Here is a 22316-nt window from a genome sequence, read left to right as displayed (position 1 = left end):
GGCAGTCAATGCAGTGGAAAAATAGAACTGTATACTGACAGTACACAGTTTTATGGAGGACCAAGAAATAAAGTATCTGAAACTGTTGAATTTAATGTAAAATTATTATTACCGGTATGTCATACTATGTACGTACAAACTTTCCAGAATACCCTCGATCGTACATCACAATATTCCTACCCAGGTGAACTTTTTTCAAGTGGAAGGTTATCTTAAATGTGGGAGTAAATCATCCATTCTATTTTTAGCCCACTTACCTTGACACATCAAAGCAAAGGTAGAGAGAAGCCGCCGTGAATTATCAATAGGTATGGTCAATTTATATTATCTTACTTTTTTCTGCAAAGGTTGTAAGGTCCATATGTGGTTCACATAGTGTAAAATTAAAATTATAATGAAAATTAATTAGGCGTTGAGGAATACACACAGGTAATGCAAAACAGGTATGCTAAATATAAACATTCCAACGAGAAAACCGGTATTATAGTGAATATGATTGAAACTGAATGCTTGACCGATTCTGCCCTATTCATCATCGAGTTGATGTTGAAGAAATTATGTAGGGGAAATGAAAAATCCCCAAAATTAGTGACTTATGACTGCAACATTTTGATATTATGATAACAATAAGTGCTGAGAAATTAGTAAATATTCTGAATTAAAAGGGTATTGATTTGTCAACAAGATAAACAATAAAATGAAATATTTATGCTAAAATTGAGAAACATTTTATTCACTGAAATTCAAATAATGTTCAGGGGTCAATTTAAATTTGAATGTTTGATTTATTGATAAACTTGCATTTATGTGATAACTGTTATATAAGCTATATACTGTACTGATATATTAGTACATCTTTCAAACTTTTCTGGTAATCACAATTTATAGTCTGCTTTCTTTGCATTATGATTTTACTATCTTCTCATAGTAAGGTTTATACGGATATCCTGGTAGTCTAAATATTGCGATAAATTGCTATTTCAAACTAGTTCTGATAAGGGACAATGTTTTAACACATAATATAAGTTGAGGTTCCTGATCTTAGGTGGATCATTAAATTATATATCTGACTGTAAATACATAAAATTTCAAAAAAACCTAATGAAGACATGTCAGAGCTCCAATCGGAACTTGCCTGGTAAATACAGCCTAATTATAAGGTATAAAATTTTATTAATATTGCTTCTCTCCTAGCAATATATAAGCCTATGATATTTTAACTATGATTCATGTTATAGTTATTGTGACTTGATGAATTAATGTATTTCTCTAATTACATACCAACGAGAAGTAATTGCTTTTTACACCCTACTCTCATCTTATCTAGTCTTCTTGTTATGTAGGAATTTAAAATTTCTAATCAATATTGTTGAAATGCATATTAAGCTGTGGCCTAGTTGACACAAGAGTTCAGACTTTCCAAGAACATGATTATTGTAAGAGTATGAAGAAATTGGGTAATTGTAGTTGACAGATCTAATTTTTGAGGAAATTATTGTATGGTAGCATTTACCCTAGAACACAGTTGTGCATGCTAACCTGAAGATCCAGAGTTAATCCTAGTATAGGTCAAGATACCTTGGATTTCCCCCTGTCATTGATGCAGGTCGGAGGAGCTGAAATGGAAAAAGCATGTAGTCGTTCTGATGGGACAATAAACCAAGGCCCTGTGTGCTACAGGTTGTGCCCATAAAAGATCCCTCTACAGATTGAAATCAAGAAAAAATAGGCTAATGTGATTCCCCTGGCAAAATTTCCCTTGTTGCACACTGTGTAGCTTTGCAAGTCTTTATTAGCCCCCATCCATTTCATTTCATTTACTTACAAAAGGCATTTGTCACATATCTGAGAACACAGTTGTTATCTCTCTTTGAGAACACAGTTGTTATCTCTCTTTGAGAACACAGTTGTCAACTGTCTCAGAGAACACGGTTGTCAACTCTCTCTGAGAACAGAGTTTTCAAATCATATCTAAAGCCCCTATTACACCAGGCTGCCATTAGGTGTTCATTTGGGGTGGTGTTGGTGGTTAAAGAACACAGTTATTTGAAATGAAATGAAATGAAGTTTTTTGTCCTACTTTTCAAACTTATTTGAGATTGAACAACTTGGCTTATCAGGAATTGTTTGGACTAAATCCTCCATCCTATGCTAATGCCTTTTTACTGTTACATGATGTTAACATTTTTTTTAATATTTCTGAAGTAAAAGATTAGAATATGTTAAATGAATTAGCTCTAAAGCCATGGTTTTCAACCCGTTTTTTGTATGTTTCCCAAAATCACATCAGCTTGAAAACAATGTTCTTGGAAGAAATACATTAAAAATCAGCAGGTAATTGAATAGTTGTTTTTTTCTAGCCCTGTGACTTGAAAATCTATTCCCTACAGGCTTTTTTCCATCATATATATATGACCTATTGCTTTGACTAGCTTTATTAGTTCAACTTAATCAAATATTGAAAGGTATCCAAGCATATATAAATAAATGATAAGAGATTTTTTCCTCCTACTATTCCTGTGTATATGTAAGAGCAATAACAATAGATGCCCAGTTGATTGTGACAAGGTTTAGACATTTAGGTAAAATATTTTTCCTTCTCAGCTTATTTTTCTATTTGACGATTTGGTTCATTGACTAGTATTGGTTAACTGGTTTTGGTGAGCCAGCTGATGAAAAAAACAAGTATCATTGAGTTCATCTGTTTATTTTCTTGTTTTATGGCTCCTCTTACCTCAATTTTCCAGAAATCAGAAAAAAACCAATATAGTTTGGAGCAGAACTATACACTGTTCAAAAGGAAAGAAATCCAAACAACAATGATGACATCAATGTCACTTTTGCTGTTACGATGTCAGGATAGAATGTGTAAGTGTTGAAAACTTTAGGTCAATAAGGTAAATCACTTGCTTGTATGATGCAACTATAAAGACAAGATGCTCTCTCAGTGTTAGCCACTCCATCCTGCATCACTGACATAAGAAACAGTTTGAACAAGAGCTTCATTATAGAGTATAAAAGATACAGTATTATGAATTATGAACTAGTGTGTATTTGATATGATTTGAATTTAGGCCCACTACCAATATTGACATTACATATTGTATTGACTACCTACAATTATGTTATCAGCTTCATTAGAAGGGCCTTTTTATGGACTGATGAGTTAGTTGTATTCAATGTGTTTTCCCCCTCATGAGCTCAAGACATTACATCAGCCCTGTCATTATGGTGGGGCCCATGGTGGCTGGGCTCCTGCAAGTGAGACTTAAAACCCAGAAAACCTTTTTCAGTTCAGCCGAGATCGACTGATTTGCAGTGTCTTGGTATGAAACAAGAAAGATGTTTTGATAAGGTGTTTGGTGCCTAAGAATTGCTTGAAATGAGTGCTCAGGACTTTTCATTGGGGATTGCCCCAGGCCTATAGAACTTGCGTTGCTCTGCCCACACCATCTTGGCACAAAATCTAAACCTCAGCTCGAATCCATTCTGGACGGTACTGCATTATTTTTTGATACACATGTATATCATAATTGATAGTAAATTACCTTCATTAAGATTTGTATCTCTATATATTTGAATTAAGGCTCTACTGATTATCTGAGTTAAATGACTTAAAATATATTGTTTGTCCCCAATATAATAATAGCTAAGTATCCACTCCTTAAAATCATAAGCATGTCATTCACAATTAAAATATACTCAAAAATAATTAGGTGTAATGGATTGAAGGCTGACTTCAGGTGGATTCTAGAAAGCAGGCACTGAATCACCTTGTTATTCTAAATTAAAGAGAATTCGGATTAATGCAATTGATTGAAAGAAGAACTAGATATTAATCTATTGAACATGATACTTCAAAAAAGCTAACTAAATATTTGTGTGTATCAGAGGCATATGTTGTTTATTTTTTTGACATTCAAATTTCCTGCCACTTATGAGTACTTCTTTGGTACAAGAAAGTCTCCTCTGACATCTTGACTTTTTGATATTATGTATGTCCTAAATATTATTATCAATCAGTTGAAAAACCCAGCCCAGTGATGTCCCTCATATCATGTCATTAGAAAATAAACATATTCACTCAACAACTGAAACATGCCATTTTAATAGTGTTGATTTATCAAATAATTCTATATAACTTTGTAAATAGAAATAATAGGCATCTTGTATTTAAATTACAAGACCATTCTTCCCTTGAACTAGAGAACGGTTGCTATGAAAATGCATAGTTCTCAGTAGTATACATTATGTTTTCATTATTATAACTTGGGCACCTCTCAAGGTTCTTTTTATTGGTTAAGATTCATTCAGAGCCTTTTGGATAAAGTGAACTTTGATGTAGTCCTAGTGTACTAAGTGCTAATAATGAAAATGAAATTGCTATGTAGGCTGAACTGGTAAAGAAATCAGGGTGTAACTCAGGGAGAGCTTACTACATCACTATTATTCTATACAGTAATTGTGAAATATATAAAGATAATATGATATAGTTTTGTGTAGGTGTTGTTTGACGAGTATTTTATAATTTTAATATTCAAGGTTACTAGTGTCAAACTATCTGTTTTAATAAACCTGAATTCTCTTATACATCTTATACTTTATCACAAGGTTTTTCTACATATTTAACTTACCAGTATTGAGGGTCTTATAATATTTTATCAGTATAATTAGATATTGGTAGGCTAGTATAATTAGATATTGATAGGCTAGTATAATTAGATATTGATAGGCTAGTATAATCAGATATTGGTAGGCTACTATAATCAGATATTGGTAGGCTAGTATAATTAGATATTGGTAGGTTAGTATAATTAGATATTGGTAGGCTAGTATAATTAGATATTGGTAGGCTAGTATAATTAGATATTGGTAGGTTAGTATAATTAGATATTAGTAGGTTAGTATAATGAGATATTGGTAGGTTAGTATAATTAGATATTAGTAGGTTAGTATAATTAGATATTGATAGGCTAGTATAATTAGATATTGGTAGGTTAGTATAATTAGATATTAGTTGACTACTATAATTAGATATTGGTAGGCTAGTAAAATTAGATATTGGTAGGCTAGTATAATTAGATATTGGTAGGTTAGTATAATTAGATATTGGTAGGCTAGTATAATGAGATATTGGTAGGCTAGTATAATTAGATATTGGTAGGTTAGTATAATTAGATATTAGTAGGTTAGTATAATGAGATATTGGTAAGTTAGTATAATTAGATATTAGTAGGTTAGTATAATTAGATATTAGTAGGCTACTATAATTAGATATTGGTAGGCTAGTAAAATTAGATATTGGTAGGCTAGTATAATTAGATATTGGTAGGTTAGTATAATTAGATAAGGTAGGCTACTATAATTAGATAAAGTAGGCTACTATAATTAGATAAAGTAGGCTAGTATAATTAGATGTTGGTAGGCTAGTATAATTAGATATTGGTAGGTTAGTAAAATTAGATATTAGTAGGCTAGTATAATTAGATGTTGGTAGGCTAGTATAATTAGATATTGGTAGGTTAGTATAATTAGATAAAGTAGGCTAGTATAATTAGATGTTGATAGGCTAGTATAATTAGATATTGGTAGGCTAGTATAATTAGATATTGGTAGGCTAGTATAATTAGATATTGGTAGGCTAGTATGTTTAGATATTGGTAGGCTAGTATAATTAGATATTGGTAGGCTAGTAAAATTAGATATTGGTAGGCTAGTATAATTAGATGTTGGTAGGCTAGTATAATGAGATATTAGTAGGCTAGTAAAATTAGATGTTGGTAGGCTAGTATAATTAGATGTTGGTAGGCTAGTATAATTAGATATTGGTAGGCTACTATAATTAGATAAAGTAGGCTAGTATAATTAGATGTTGGTAGGCTACTATAATTAGATAAAATAGGCTACCAGGTATTTGTTTTTATGGCTTGTTTTCTGGCAGGAATATTTATATAGATGTATTAACCAGTCATGTCTGATTACAGAATGAAATTGTTCATCGAGGAGTTTTGTCTTTAGGACAGAGAAATTGTTTGATTTTGTCCAATTTTGAACATTGAACAGTTTTGTACACATTTATATAAGGTAGATGTTCTTAAGTATAATATGTTGTTAAAAGTGCAAGATAAAACAAATTGTTTACAAACTTTATTTTATAAGAGCCTGGTGAATGTCATAATGGCATGCTCCCTCTTCTAAGGCACATGATGCCATTCTATGACTGAATTTATCAGCTGGGCGCCTTTCAGAGTGTCAATATAGCTGAAATTTATTGAGATGTTGTATTAGTCTTATGTCTTATCTCAGCATGCATATTTATTTGCTTAAACTTGTATATTTCAAGCACTTGTGATCAAGTATGAATATGAAGTTGATATTTTATAAGTTTAGTTGCTGATATGTGATATTTATTACAAGATTACACTGTAATTATTTATTACATGTTATCTCATGTTATTGGCTGAAGAAAATCATTGAATTTGGCAGAAAGTGTGATTTTTAGCATAAATCAGGAGATGCCAGGTATTTATTTTACTGTGAAAGTTCAATTCATGGAAAATCAGGGTCTTAATAAAAGGCTTTTTTTGAAAATATTAACATCTGATTACTGGTACCATAATTTGGACTTTTTTTGAGGTTTTCTTGTTAAATAAATTAATCCGATAAAAAGAACCATTACAATTACAGTTCATTTATCCACATATGCCAAGTTCCATCAAAATACACTTGCATGTTGATGAATATGAATGAAAGAATTATATATCATTAGAACCTACAGTAAAATATATATTGTCACTGTGTTAGATCAGTTAATATTAGCTGATAGAGATTTGCTAAATGTCTGCTATTTACTGTAGGTTGATAAAATAATCAATTGATATCATATTTCAGTACATCATACATGTATCTAGCATATTTGACGTCATTTGATGTCATGCTGAGAGGCAAAAAGAATATTTCCTGGTTTATCTATAGGTTATAATTAAAAAGAGATACCTTTTTGTAACTTCATTCGTATTATTTTTTATTCAATTATTTCAAATGCCTAAAAAGAATTATGTGGTTGTGTTCAGTTAGTTGCCTCTTTTAGGCCAAGATTATTCTTGTAAGATTATGTAAGGAGCATTTCAGATTGGGCAACTTCATCAACAGAAGAAATAAAGTGTGATATTTTTGACTGTAGATCTATGGTCTATTTTTATCAATATTAACATTTATTAGAATATAATGCTGTGCAAGATTTTTTGGACTATTTTTTTGGATTGATATCATTCGATCAAGCCATCAATGAAATAATTTGGAATATGAGATATGTTGAAACAGGTTTAGCAACTATATCAGTGTATTTGTCAGTAGGCGGGGCTCAATTTTACTACTCTGAATACAGTAGTTTGGTCACGCATTATTTCTCACAACCATCTATTTACTGTCTTTAGACTAGTGAATTCCTCTAATTGCTGTGTTTTTTCTCATGTTTGACCTATTTCACACAATTTCTATGACATGCCAGCTTGATTCAAAACAATTAACTCATTCTACCTGACAGGCATAATCTTGAGTTGCAGCTGCCTGTTGATATGATGTACAGGTTAAATTCTCTTTGCCCCAATCTTAGAAGTGCACTTCTCTGCTTTAAATATGATAATTGAATACATTTATTTTCAACTTATTCTGCATACAATTTACTAATTTGAGGCCTGCATAATTGATTCATGTAAATATATGAATGTATTTAGCAAGACACAGAAAGAAAATGTTACAGACCATTATCAAAGAAAGAAAAAAATATTTTCTGCTTTGAATAGTCAAATCTATTTCAAAAAGGTGTGGGGGAAGGGCCTTTTTTTTTATATGCCCACATGAAATGGGGGGCGTATATTGCCATCACCCATGTCCGTCCGTCCGTCCACAATTGCTCGTAAACACTCTACAAGACACAATTCTTGACGGATTTTGACAAAACTTGGTATGAGTGTTCGTAATCACCCAAGGATGAACCCTATTGAAAATCAGAAGAATTGAAAAATATTTAGTATAAGTTATTGCCCTTGTTCTTGAAAACGCGTTCAAATTTTAGCTCGTAAACACTCTAGAAGGGACAATTCTTGATGGATTTTAATGAAACTTTGCATGAGTGTTTGTAATCACCCAAGGATGAACCCTATTGAAAATCAGAAGAATCAAAAAATATTTAGTATGAGTTATTGCCCTTGTTCTTGAAAACGCGTTCAATTTTTAGTTCGTAAACATTCTACTTTATCTTCAGGTACTTGGTTTATAGTATCTTTACCGAGGTTTTATCAACTATTATTCAATTGTTTTCTGTTCATGGGGAACATTTGATCAATCAAGTTTGAAACAAACCCATTGACCTTCACATGTTTCAATGTTAAGGGTGGCCTGAAGGTCTTTTTTATGTATCCATGATTTTTTACTACATAAAACAGTATAAATAACACATATTTTAAGAGCTATGCGGGTTTTATGATTTAAAGATTCACCCTTTCAAATTATCAAACATCTTTACATATCCACTGATAGGTGCCATCAACATAGGCTATGTCAGTTATTGAAGTATGATTCCCAGAGGAAGGGATAAGGTCATGTCTTTGAAATGTCACCACAAATTGTCTACATACAATGAGAAATAAATGATCAGAAACACAAGACAAGACAAAATCAAGACTGGTTGAAATTCTGCTTGATTTACAATTTTATGTAAGATTGACTGTATATTATATATGTACATATAAAAGTATGTAGTTTTAAAGAAATATATATAATCTGACAGTAGAGTATTAATATATAGTTTTTTACTATAATAAATCACCTTCAAGAACCATTAAAGGCATCATATCATAAATACGGGTTTTGACATGATCTTATTAACTCATATTAAAATAAGCCCATTTTACTTTGTAATTTTCTCACTTGTGTTACCATGGCCTCAAGGAAATATGACAAATAGGGGTATGGTATAGCTGTGACTGGTATGAGTCTGTAATTTTGGACTACTTGCATGCCAGAGAGATGGAAAGTTTAATGTCTACTAAACAGTATTGCCAATTGTTTTGTTGTCTTGTTTACCCAATATTTACCAAGATTTTCCTCATATCTCTATTGTTTGTATTTGACATACAAAATGAAAAAAAAAATATGTGACAATTTGAATTTGGTGAACAATATTAAATGTAAACCTCATTGCGTAACTCAGAGAAAACATGATTTAAGATCAGTGACATTTCCATGTAGGAAATAACTTCAGTGTGTCACATTCTTATCTTTATTAAAAAAAAAACAATTTAGATCTTTTCTTTATTTTTGTGATGATGTTTGTTTACTGTATATGTCTCATTTCCATTTGTTTATTTTTGTGATGATGTTTGTTTACTGTATATGTCTCATTTCCATATTTCTAATTGTGTAGAGTGATTGAACAATACTATATATTAAAATATCTATTTGATGATTTTAGATGTTAGTTGACGTTAACTGTGTGATTTGTTTTTAATTTGATTTTAATCAATGTTTGTTAATATTTTGTTCATTGATTTTGTCAGGAAATTTTAAAGTATGAAAGATTTTGTATCATAAGGCTTCATTTGATTTCAGAAATGATTCATATTTGTTTCCATTCAAAATCTCTCATAAATGCATGTGATTATTGATTTTTATATAATTGCATATGGACTCATTGGAATGTTGTGGAAGTTTCATCCCTAGCTGTGTTTATTCATTTGTGCTTGGTAGTTTTTCATATTGGGAGTCATTTTTATAATGAAAGTGGATTGCTATTTGCTTTGAAATTAACTGTGCTAAAAGTTCCATGGGCTTTTACTTAGGATTGATAAACTTCATTTGTGCTCTATGCAATTAGTGTCATATTTTATTTGTGCTCCATGTCAACTTTGCTAAATTCATTAGTGCTCTAGGTCATTTTAAACATTTATTTGTGATTTATGTTATCTGTTCTATATCTCCTTTTGTGTCGAGAGTTTATATACTGCAACAGTGAGTGTCATCACTCTTACTGGAACACTGTGTCCTATCTGTACAAGCTACAGGATTGTGCTCTGATTGCTTTTAACTGATTTCTGATAAATGTTATATAATGTTATATGTCTGATAGCAATGACATCTAGTATTTTCTTTACCTAATTACTATAAAAGACATACATGAATAGATGGAAAATATAAATAACATATATAGAGAAAAATAGAGTATTAAATACAGCTAGAAGGCAAAATGTCAACTATCAATAATCGTTGACTAATTATTTATTTATTGAATATATTAACATACAGATTAAGGAGTTTTTTTTTTAACTTGTTGTGTAGAATGTTACAGGTCATGTTTTTATGCATTGAAATGTAAAAACTGATATACTATCTAATAATGTCTTCAACCCTAATCTTAACAGTACTTAAAATTGTCAATTTGTTGCAATGAGAATGCGCTATTTGCAAATACTCTTATACTGCAAATGAAAGCATGTTAATGAGCATAATGCTGAGAATGAATGAATTATATTCAAGTCTGATATTATTTTTATTAGCCATTAATACATAGAGATTATACTGCACTGCTTAAAACTTTCTTTCAATCTGATGATTCACAATATGCATTTCAAATTTGTACCACATTGTACTTCTGAACTTGTTTTTAGAAACCACTAACCCACTGCCAGTGTATTGAGTTACAGTAAAACCTGACATAATGGACAGTAATAGGATTAAATAAGTAACTGCCAATATTTCTGTGATAGAGTGATTAACTAGAGCTAATCACCTTAACAATATCACTTCGTTTAATTTCTCTATTGTGTGTAAAATTAGTATATGGATCGTTAGCTGTCTCTATTACAATGAACAGAAGTATTAAGACAAACCCAACAAAGCCATTTTTTTCTTCACTTCTGCAGCAGTCGAATGGAAACATGTTTCCTAAATCTGCCACACCTCCAGATGTCTGGCAGCAGCATTTTAACCGTAAGATAGTTTGTATTTGTATGCATGAAATAAGTTTGTATCAGGTGGAAGCTATTGCATGAAATTAATTTCAGGAATCTTATACCATATATTGCATGAATAATATGAACCTCTCTCTCTAAGATAAGATTATTGCTACTTGCTGGTCACAACGAACTATGTTTACTATTTTGGTGTGATATCTTAAAGGGATACTACGTCTTAGAATACACTCGTCAGGTGGCTAATATTTGTGTTTAATAGTGACCATTGGTTAAATAAGTATGCATCCCACGCTTTATCGAGTTTGAAAAACCGACAATAAAACTATAATCAGAATTTAAAAAAAAGGTGAGCAAGCGATGAATCTGTTCAGTTTGAGAAAAAAAAAGTCTGGGTAATCAACGCTAAAACAGGAAACAATTACCTCCGGTGTATACAAACAAACTCTGCCAATGATTAATATTCGTTGAAAATTGTGCCAGTGTCATTCTAAATTATATGAATTGCTTTTTCGCGGAGTCGTTTAATCTCCTACGAGGCATTATTATTCCGTCTTCAAAATATGTCTAGGTCAATTCAAGAGGAGAGGTCAAGGACGCGGTAAACCCCAGTTGAGAGTTATTTCCCCTTGAAAATTACACAGGATTTCCTAGACTCACGATTTGAAAATCGCTTAATGGATGTATTAAGCGTTTTATAATTAATTACTTGATTTTGTGGATATATCAGATTATAAAGGGATTTTGATGTATAGTTAGGACACCAGGTAAGTCCACTGATGGATATATACTGTTATTGGCCAAATTTGAGCAAAATTAAAATTTTATGTTCATATCTTAAGACGTAGTATCCCTTTAATAATGTTTTAGGACCATGTTGCATGATAAACTTTGGTTTAAAACATTCTGATATGATTCTGAGCCTTTTCCATGGTTACAGATTCTTCTGTTATTTTTGTCTTCTTTGAATTTTCACTGTTGGAATAGACAAATTATTATTCTACATGACACGGAACTGCTATTTGTCCGGCATATTAACTGTATATAAAAGATGCCCTGTTTACAACTACTCTTATTTTTTTAAAAATTCCCAGAGAGTTGTTGTTGCACTTCATGAAAACATCCTAGGATATTTTAGTAAATAACTAGCGACTTAATGATCATGAATTCATCTTCTATAAGATAGCTTCAAGATCAATAAACAAGTAATAATGAAAGGACTTTTAGGATAAAGATATCCAAATTGATTGTCACTAATATATTGTAATGAAGAATCATTCAGTTAAACAATGTCTTAAGTGCATGTTTTGGTCTGCAGCTGAAATTGATCACATTGTAAGCGTATATAATATGACCTGTTTATACTAAATAATGTTGTTCTATTACTACAATCTAGTTAATGACTATAATAACTGACAATATACTATTATATTACTGATTTTCTATAAACAATTATAGTATGAAACAGGTTCCAGTGACATCTTGATTAGATTGATATTATTTTAACAGAAAAACATCATAGAATTCTGATACACAGTGTTTTTATACAGACCATAGCCTGGCTATATGAGAGTAATTGTTAAATGCACAATTTCCATAAAAGCAGAAATGATGATTCAAATTGATTGCAATCTTTCATTGACCAGTTTAGATATCATGGCCGGCTAAGTGAGAGGTTTTGTTTCTCCTGGAAATATAAAACACAGACTATCATAACAAATTAACTGTTGTTATAACATGTGGGCATTGTATAATACACAAAATTAAAAAATAAAATTATATTGTAAAAGGGTTTCCTAGCTTCTTAATTTTAATTTTTCACATTTCTTGTACGCACTAAAGTTGTTATTTGATTTTACAGAAATTTGGTGTGATGATTTATCTTCATGAGATCCTGGTCAAGTTCAAATTTGACGATTTTTCGATGAACTGTTTTTGAGTTATTGCTCTTGACTTAGTAAAAATGCATTAAAATTTGTTTGTGAACGCAATAGAGACTACAGTATTCATCCGATTTTAATGAAATTTGTTGTGATGATATATATACATGAAATCTAGGATAAGTCCGAAATAGATGATTTTTTTGATGAACGGTTTTTGAGTTATTGTCCTTGACTTGGCAAAATGCATTAAAATTGGTTTTTTGAGCACAAAAGAGACTACAGTCTTTATCAGATTAGGATGAAATTTGATGTGATCATTTGTATCGATGAGAATTTAGTGAAGTTCGAATTGATTTTTCTATACAGGACTGTATTGATTTAAAACAGTTTTGGAATATATATAATTAATAACTAGAATGTATTGTAATGAATTGTGTCTGCTGGGCACCGGATTCTTTCTATCATTTTTCTGTACTTGTTTTCCTTAATCATGATCATAATCAAAAAAATAAACTGTATAAATTATTTTTGACGATGCAAATTTACAGCTGGGCAAACCCTACACATTAAATATACTATATGCTCTTGATGGAATTTTCCTGAAATATTTAATGAAATTTCTGGTTGATATTGAAAGTTATGGTTTTAACAGATAGATGTGAAAGATGATGTTGTCTAATTCAATGAATAATTTTATTGCAGAATATTCCAGGATGACTAACATAGATCCTGCCTTTAAGACAGTCAATCGGAATCGAGCATGTTTCTGTATATGGCGTATAGAAGTAAGTAACTTTCTTAAAAGAACAAAAGACATCAAAAAAGAGAGAAATTTTATGGGCAGGAGTCTGTTCTAAAATATACTTCCATATATTTTATGTGAAGAAAACATTTATATAGTATAGTTTAAAACATTGTTAATGAAATTCTCTTTGTTTTATGGAAGCAAATCGACTATTCCTGACATTTAAAGAAATCTATATAATTTAAAATAGGAAAATAAAAAAAGTGAAATACATTTGCAATATTCAATGCTTTGAAGATATTAACTAAAATGTTGAATTTTTTCAGAATATGAAAGTGGTACCTGTACCAAAAGAGTTTTTTGGAAATTTTTTCCGTGGTGACTCATATATCGTGTTGTCTGTAAGTTGTCATTTTATTTGTTTTATATTTCCTGTTAAGATTTCCTCATTAGCGTTTTGTTGGTCATTTGTCTTATTCTTATATCACCAATGATATGCCTTCAAATTTTATAACTATGATGTCATAGGAGAACTTTCCCGAATTGCTTTAATCATTGGTCAATTTAGCTTTGAAATTCCTGGATCAATTTCCCTTACGATTGTACAATAGAATTATTCCCATCCAAATCTGTTTCATTGGACATTTTAAGAAATTTCTTTATTAATTTGATTGAAACTGTTTATTTTCTTGATGGCTTTGGTACTAATTGTTATCTGTCTATTTGTATATTTGTCTTTGAATATTTGTATATGATTTTTGTATATTATCTATATAATTAGCATACTAATTTAGGAGATTCTAAACGTGTACATAAGGTATATATTATTATTTTAGATGTTACACACAAACAGGTTATTTAATTTTATGTTTTACAGCTGTTAGTAGGACTTGATTCCAACTTTCCAACGGGTGTAAAATGATATTTTTGGCAAAATCCTCATTGATAATAAACTGGCTAGCACATTAAATACTGTAATAGCATTACTGATATCGAACTTCAGGGCTGATGATGTTTTATTTACCAGTCAAAGCAATTCTGATAGAAGCTTTGAAATATCCATCTGGAATATTTTACCTTTGACAACTAAAATTTGCATTGAATATATCAAATAAACAAAATTGGCTATGTTGACTCTCCGCCAGGTGCCGAAATTGACAAACTCAATTGTCAAATGGCCCCTGGTGTTCCAGAAGGTTGAATTCTATCATTACGCTTAAAATGCATGACATTTCATGAGATAGTGGTATTACTTTTGTAAAAAGTTGGAAAAAAGTTCATACTATAGTAACATAGTTGAAATTTACAAGATTTTAGTTTGTATGTGTGGTTTTAGATGATTTGTGGTTTAAATTTGTTTTTTAAGTAATTGGCACAGATTTATTTTGATTGTGTGATTGAAAAACTCTCAAATCAGGAGATTCAAATAGACCTCATTTTCAACTTGTATACATTCATATGGAAATGTAGATTCTTAAACCAAGGATTAGGGCCTCACAAATCCTAAATTGTATTCGTTTATGCAATAAAAGTTTCATGATATCTGAAAAAATGTGGAAAGAATCTGATAATGAAATGAAGATTAAACTTTACACTTTACAGACATTATTGTCATATCTTCAAGCAATTCTATAGTAAACTAAAACAGAAATTGGAAAAGAAGACATCAATGCTCAGCCAGTGGACATTTAAAATATTATTAAGATTAAATAATTCTCAAAGCTATAATGGCTGAGCATGTTAAAGAATTAATGTCTATTAGAGCTTTCTCTCATTATAGACTTCTCCATACAGCATTTATCTCTGACATATAACTGATCACTAAAACTGTATAACAATGTTATTTTATTCAGAAATGTGCTACCTAAAAGCCACTCCCTTAAATAGAGTATTTTAAGTTATATAGAGATAGAAGAATGAGAAATATTATCAGTTTATTTTGTTTATTTGATTACTGTGTATTATTTGGTGCAGGGTGGGCCCATGTTCTCTCTGAAATCAAGGTTTTATATTAAATATTTTACTATGATATATATTGCACAACACTAGTGATTGAATTTGGGCAGTCAGTAGATGTAATAAAGATTTCAAAGGAAATCTGTGTGTAAATTTGCTATTTTATAACATTTAAATCACTGGGTCATATATTGTAAAGTATATCATTTAGTATATTAGTTGCTGTTGAAATCCGTGAAATTTCTTTGATTCTCTCCAAATTGAATCTTTTGGAGCTAGTGTTTACTGTTAACATTTTGAAATTGATTTTGGTTTATGAATGGTCAAGCATTAGAATTAATAACATAAAATGAGTGATGCTGTTATAAGATATAAGATATATTTAATTTCTGATAATAATTCTTATCCTTGTTTCAGATCAAGGAAATAAAAGGCTCTCTAGACAGTCATATTCACTTTTGGCTTGGATCAGAAACTTCTCAGGTAAGGTGATGACAATTATTCAAACTTTTCTAAAATACTTTATAGACAATCATAACTGAGCAGTATGTAGGTGGACTGTGATATAGTTCCAACTATCGATTAATTTTGATTAATCTAGGATGTGCTGAAATACAGAAGAATATAACTGGGTAAAATTGTTCAAGAAGAATTATTCTGGATAATTTCCAAGGTTTAAAATGATCTTTATGCGTCTTGAATATCTACAGGATGAAGCTGGTGTAGCTGCTTATAAAAGTGTAGAATTAGATGACTTCTTGGGAGGTAGTCCTGTACAACATCGTGAAGTAGAGGGAGCTGAAACCTCTCGATTTGTCAGTTATTTTCCCAAAGGTTTGACGTAAGTATGACTAGCGTTAATCTAGCGTTTTATCCTCAGAATACTACCAAAAAAAAAACTGAAGTATATTGTTCTTTAAGATAAACTACCTTAGGTCACTACCTCAGGATGACCTAAATATTGAAATTTTTAAACTTGGTTAGAATAAGTCATTGCTCATCAGTGGACTAACCTGGTGGCTTCTTAACTATACAAAAAAAATCCCTTTGTAATGCAATAAATCTATGAAACTAAGTAATAATTCATTACTAATAATGCTTAGAAGCATGTTTCAATGATTATATAGTTTAATGGATATATCTTGTTATATAGAGATTCTATTCTTTAGTTTTGCACTTGGTAAGTCTAACTGATGAATATACTCTCATTGACCAAATTTGAGACTTTAGATTTTATGTTCATTCTAAGAGATAGTATAACTTAAAGAATTTCAAGGTTCTTTATGATGACCAAATTATTGAGTTCTTAGATGTACCACAGTACTCCTTTTACTTCCGGCTTCATGGTTCAGTTGTCCATGGGCACACATCCAACCAGTTGCCTCAACACTTACTTTTGTTTAAAGGTTACAGAATAATTTTTATATGTTTTTTATTTACAGTGTAAAAGCTGGAGGTGTTAAGTCTGGATTTAATCATGTTGAAGAAGTATTTAAACCTAAATTATTACGGGTTAAAGGAAAGACTATTCCAGTTGTCTCAGAGGTATGATTTTAACTTTTGCAACAATTTCATGATTGATATTTTGAGTATTTTATATATTCATTTAAATTATTCATATTGAATACAACTCTTGATATTTATGGTGGTTTCCTACTTAAAGCACCTAATGAACAGATAACTTGCTTAGTAAATGCTCAAATTTGTAATTGTTTATTTAGTATATATATATTAAATCAAATTTTCATCTTGTTTTTAAATGAGATTGCATTCCTATTGCTCCTCAAGGAAATTATCACTTCTTTGCTGAATGCTTATATTCCTTGTCTAGGTAATCGTATTTAAGACAGTCGTCATTTTTTAGGTTGAAATTGGTTGGGAAAATATGAATGATGGAGATAGTTTTATCCTAGATCTAGGTCAAACTATATTCGCCTGGATGGGAGGTAAATGTCGCAGATCTGAAAGACTAAGGGTAAGAATTTTTTTAAGAAATCGATGTGTATTCAGACAGTTGTCAGAAATCTTCAGGTACAGTAACAGATAAAAGATGAGTTTCAGGCAGATAATTTGAGCCCCAATAGAAAATGATGTCCATCTCTGTTGGAGGAAAAGAATATCATATCCAGTTTTATATCGTTTTCTTTGATATCAACAGTCTATGGAATACAGTCGTAGTTTGAGAGACAGCCGAAAGAATGCTGCTATTATTGTTATTGAAGATGGTGAGGAGGAAAAACTCTCTGGAAATTCTAAAGAACTGTTTGAATCTCGTCTACCTATATCTCAGAAACGTGGTAGTTTGAAATCAGCTGAGGATGCTGCCAGTGATGAAGTTGTAGAAAGGAAAGCTGGATCTCAGATTAAACTTTTCTCGTAAGTCTTTTATTGTAAATATTTAACTCTTCTTTTACATGGATTCCCTTCTGGACAAAATTAAACTTTGAAAAACAGGGCTATCTCACAGTTGTATTTATTATTTATATATGTCCATGGAATTATATTATTTATATATGCCCATGGAATAATATTATTTATATATGTCCATGGAATAATATTATTTATATATGTCCATGGAATAATATTATTTATATATGTCCATGGAATAATGTCCATGGAATAATATTATTTATATATGTCCATGGAATAATGTCCATGGAATAATATTATTTATATATGCCCATGGAATAATATTATTTATATATGTCCATGGAATAATATTATTTATATATGTCCATGGAATAATATTATTTATATATGCCCATGGAATAATGTCCATGGAATAATATTATTTATATATGCCCATGGAATAATATTATTTATATATGTCCATGGAATAATATTATTTATATATGCCCATGGAATAATGTCCATGGAATAATATTATTTATATATGCCCATGGAATAATATTATTTATATATGCCCATGGAATGATATTATTTATATATGCCCATAATACTACTGGAATGTACATATTATTATTCATATATGCCCATGGAATGATATTATTTATATATGCCCATAATACTACTGGAATGTACATATTATTATTCTATTCTCAGACAAAATTAGGTGTTCTGGAAGACTTATTACATTTAATCCTACCCCATGTTTTTTTCAGGTGTCGTGAAGAAAATAAAACTTTAAAATTATCTGAAATTAAAGCTGGTCCATTATCATATAAGGATCTTAATAATGATGTAAGTCTTGTTTCTTTGTTTAAATTTCTAGCTTTATTTACACTCTTGTTAAGAACAAATTTTACATGAAGAAATAGGTTAGTTTTCAGTTGCCTTAATTCTACAAAAAATGGGCAAAAGCATCTAGATATATCAATAAATTAAAGCAATAATTAGAAATTTATTGAAATATGAAAACCCTGTTTTTAATGGTAAATTTATTCTGTTTTATCATGCAATCCAGGAGGTATTTTTTAAAATCTTCTACAGAAATAACAAACTATCCATATCTTCACACATACACAAATCATCAACTCATTCACCACACTTGGAATTCAAATTGTAGATAGGCTTACTGTTTCGGTTCACATAGTTTGTGTTTATTCAAAACCTTTTGATCTAAGTAAAATGTGAGGAATGTGGTAGCATATCTAGATGCATGTTATTTAAAGAGCTTTGACATGAATTCATATTTATTTTTCATCCAGCACCATCATACACTCTTTTTGTATGTAATAGTGAAAGGACTAGAAAGAACTATGTAACTGCATGTAGTTTTTGTAGGTAACAATCAATCTGTTGATATAATCATCTTATATCACCACTGCAATATCAAAACTTTCAATATAAGAACAGTCAATATGAGAAATATAAGAACTGTCAATATGAGAAATATGAGAACTGTCTGTATGAGATCTGCCAATATAAGAACTGTCAATATGAGAACTGTCAATATGAGGAATGTCAATCTAAGATCTGCCAATATAAGAACTGTCAATATGAGATCTGCCAACATGAGAACTGTCAATATGAGAAATATGAGAACTGTCTGTATGAGATCTGCCAATATAAGAACTGTCAATATGAGAACTGTCAATATGAGAAATATGAGAACTGTCTGTATGAGATCTGCCAATATAAGAACTGTCAATATGAGAACTGTCAATATGAGAAATATGAGAACTGTCTGTATGAGATCTGCCAATATAAGAACTGTCAATATGAGATCTGCCAACATGAGAACTGTCAATATGAGAAATTTGAGAACTGTCTGTATGAGATCTGCCAATATAAGAACTGTCAATATGAAAACTGTCAATATGAGGAATGTCAATCTAAGATCTGCCAATATAAGAACTGTCAATATGAGATCTGCCAACATGAGAACTGTCAATATGACATCTGTCGATATAACAATATCAGAACTGTCAAAATGAAATTTGTCAATATGAGATCTGCCATTATAAGAACTGTCAATATGAGATCTGTCAATATAAGAACTGTCAAAATGAAATCTGTCAATATGATATCTGTCATTATAAGAACTGTCAATATGATATCTGTCATTATAAGAACTGTCAATATGAAAACTCTCACAAAATTAACATATTGCAAATTATAAAGATCTGGTAGTGTTATTTTTTTGTCTGTGGATTAAATATTTTACTTGTATTTCTTCAATTTTTTTTACTATAACTAGATATATCGGTAAATTTTAGGATTCCTTCATAATTGATAATGGTTGTGCTGGCATTTGGGTATGGATTGGTAAAAAAGCTTCCTCTAATGAAAAGAAAGAAGCCATGAGAAATGCCTTGGTAAGACATTTTATTTTTATCAAAAATATACCTCGAAATTACATAGTAATGTTTTGTTTTTTGGAATGTTCAATGGAATCTTATTTTGAACATTAAGATTGCCTGACCTCATTGCCTACACAAGTTTCTTGGAGTATATATTCATTTCCACTCCTGAATAATTTAACATTACATTCTTTATAATGCTCATTTAGTACTATGTATTTTTAAGGGCTTTGTTACCAAGAAGAGTTACCCCTCAAAAACTCCTGTCACTAGAGTTGTAGAAGGGGGTGAACCTGTAGAATTTAAATGTTTATTCCGAGACTGGCCCCAACCACCACCCCCAGGAAAAGTTTATACTAACAGTAAAATTGGTGAGTGTTAAAACATCTTCATTGAAATTACTGGTGAAAATACTAAGCTTTAGATACTTTTAGTGTAGATTTCACCAAACAGTTGATGGTATAGGTTGCCATCTCCTCCCCATACCAAGACATAAGATTAAACATTGTAAAATTTTGTTGTTTTGATCAGTAGGATGTGCTGGTATCACCTAATTCCAACTTATACGTCCATTGTTCTATTATCATATATAACTAGAATACATATTCCAATTAATTATTTCTTTGTCATCAGGATTATTATTCATACCTGAATTCCTTAAGTTAAGATGATTAAATTTCAGCTAAAACAATCCAGACAAAGTTTGATGCCACCACATTACATAATAATCATGCATTAGCTGCTGAAACTCAGATGGTGGATGATGGATCTGGAGAAGTTGAGGTAGGACACTTTTTAAAATTTGAATTTGACCCAAGTGGCATTTTTACACTTAAGATATGATGACTTCCACTTTTCAAATATTTATTTTTAATGTAGTCCGGAATGCAATACATTTTTATGTCCGTCCGTCTGTCCACTTTGTATGGTTATTCACAATCACTCAAGGTTAAACCCTATTGAAAATCAGAAAAATTTGAAAATATTTAGTATAATGAATTATTGCCCTTGTTCTTGATATGCTCGAAAATAGAAGGCACAATTATTTGCGGATTTTGATGAAACTTGGTGGGTGTGTGTGTTTGATTTCACCCTAGGATGAACCAATTATAAAATCAGAAAAATCGAAAAATATTTAGTATGAGTTGTTGCCCTTGAAACCTAGTGTGGGTGTAATCACCCAAGGAAGAATTCCAATAAAAATCAGAAAAATTAAAAATTTAGTGAATTATTGCCCTTGTTCTTGTAAATGGGTTTTATTTTTAGCTCGTAAACACTCCAGAAGGCACAATTATTGACGGATTTAGATGAAACATGGTATAGATGTTATTAATCACTGAGTTATTGCCCTTGTTCTTGAAAACACGTTCTTTTTTTTCAGCTTGTAAATGCTCTAGAAGGCAAAATTCTTGATGGATTTTAATTAAACTTGGTGTGTGTTATCACCCAAGAATAAACCCTATCGAAAATCAGAAAAATCAAAAAAAATTTACTATGAGTTATTGCCCTTGTTCTTGAAAATAAGTTCAACGTAAACACTTTAGAAGGTACAATTCTTGATGGATTTTGACGAAACTTGGTGTGAGTGTATGTAATCACCCAAGGATGAACCCTATCGAAAATCAGAAAAATCGAAAAATATTTAGTATGAGTTATTGCTCTTGTTCTTAAAAAAGTTCAAAAGAAGTGTATGTCTGAAGGTTGAATATTTCATACTGGTAATTGTTACTGTACTTCCAAATATTTTTATTTCAAAATCAAAGCTGCCAGTGGGCGCATATCTTATATTCATTGAAACTTTTCTCATACATTCTAATTCTAAAGCATGTGTAAACAGATCAGATGAACTTTCCAGGACCACCTGATGCCACTGTCCAACTTAGTATGTCCATTAGATGTCCCTTTTGAAGGGTCCACATAGTTAATTATGTGTATCTGTTATATATTAACAGGTGTGGAGAGTACAAGATTTTGATCTGGTAGCAGTTGATAAAGGTCG

The 22316-nt window shown here is 30.7% G+C and overlaps 3 protein-coding genes across 3 annotated transcripts in view; all 3 read left to right on the top strand.

Annotated features, from left to right (window-relative positions):
• Positions 1 to 13927: 13927 nt before the first annotated feature.
• On the top strand, positions 13928 to 17601 carry LOTGIDRAFT_144968 (hypothetical protein; the record flags this gene model as incomplete). The annotated part of the gene is made up of 5 exons (XM_009056424.1): positions 13928 to 13999; positions 15972 to 16037; positions 16265 to 16395; positions 16997 to 17099; positions 17419 to 17601. 5 exons carry the CDS (start codon positions 13928 to 13930, stop codon positions 17599 to 17601), a joined length of 555 nt encoding a protein of 184 aa, XP_009054672.1.
• A 1794-nt stretch (positions 17602 to 19395) lies between these two features.
• Positions 19396 to 19923, top strand: LOTGIDRAFT_85754 (hypothetical protein; the record flags this gene model as incomplete). Its single annotated transcript, XM_009056423.1, has 1 exon — positions 19396 to 19923. A coding segment is annotated over one exon (528 nt), but the record flags the coding sequence as incomplete, so codon positions are not given.
• A 623-nt stretch (positions 19924 to 20546) lies between these two features.
• LOTGIDRAFT_227360 (hypothetical protein) overlaps positions 20547 to 22316 on the top strand; it is a gene marked incomplete at its 3' end in the record, with an annotated part of 7589 nt that continues 5819 nt past the window's right edge. Inside the window, exons 1-3 of the mRNA XM_009056422.1 lie at positions 20547 to 20688; positions 21000 to 21100; positions 22270 to 22312. Of these exons, the coding sequence (XP_009054670.1) occupies positions 21071 to 21100; positions 22270 to 22312 (73 nt within the window). The 5' untranslated portion in view covers positions 20547 to 20688; positions 21000 to 21070. The remainder of the gene's footprint in view (positions 20689 to 20999; positions 21101 to 22269; positions 22313 to 22316) is intronic.

This window comes from Lottia gigantea (genome assembly GCF_000327385.1).
Source record: "Lottia gigantea unplaced genomic scaffold LOTGIsca_276, whole genome shotgun sequence".
In the NCBI taxonomy this organism is placed as follows: Eukaryota; Metazoa; Mollusca; class Gastropoda; family Lottiidae; genus Lottia; species Lottia gigantea.
Note: the sequence above shows the minus strand (reverse complement) of the source record. Positions and strands in the feature narration are given on the sequence as shown.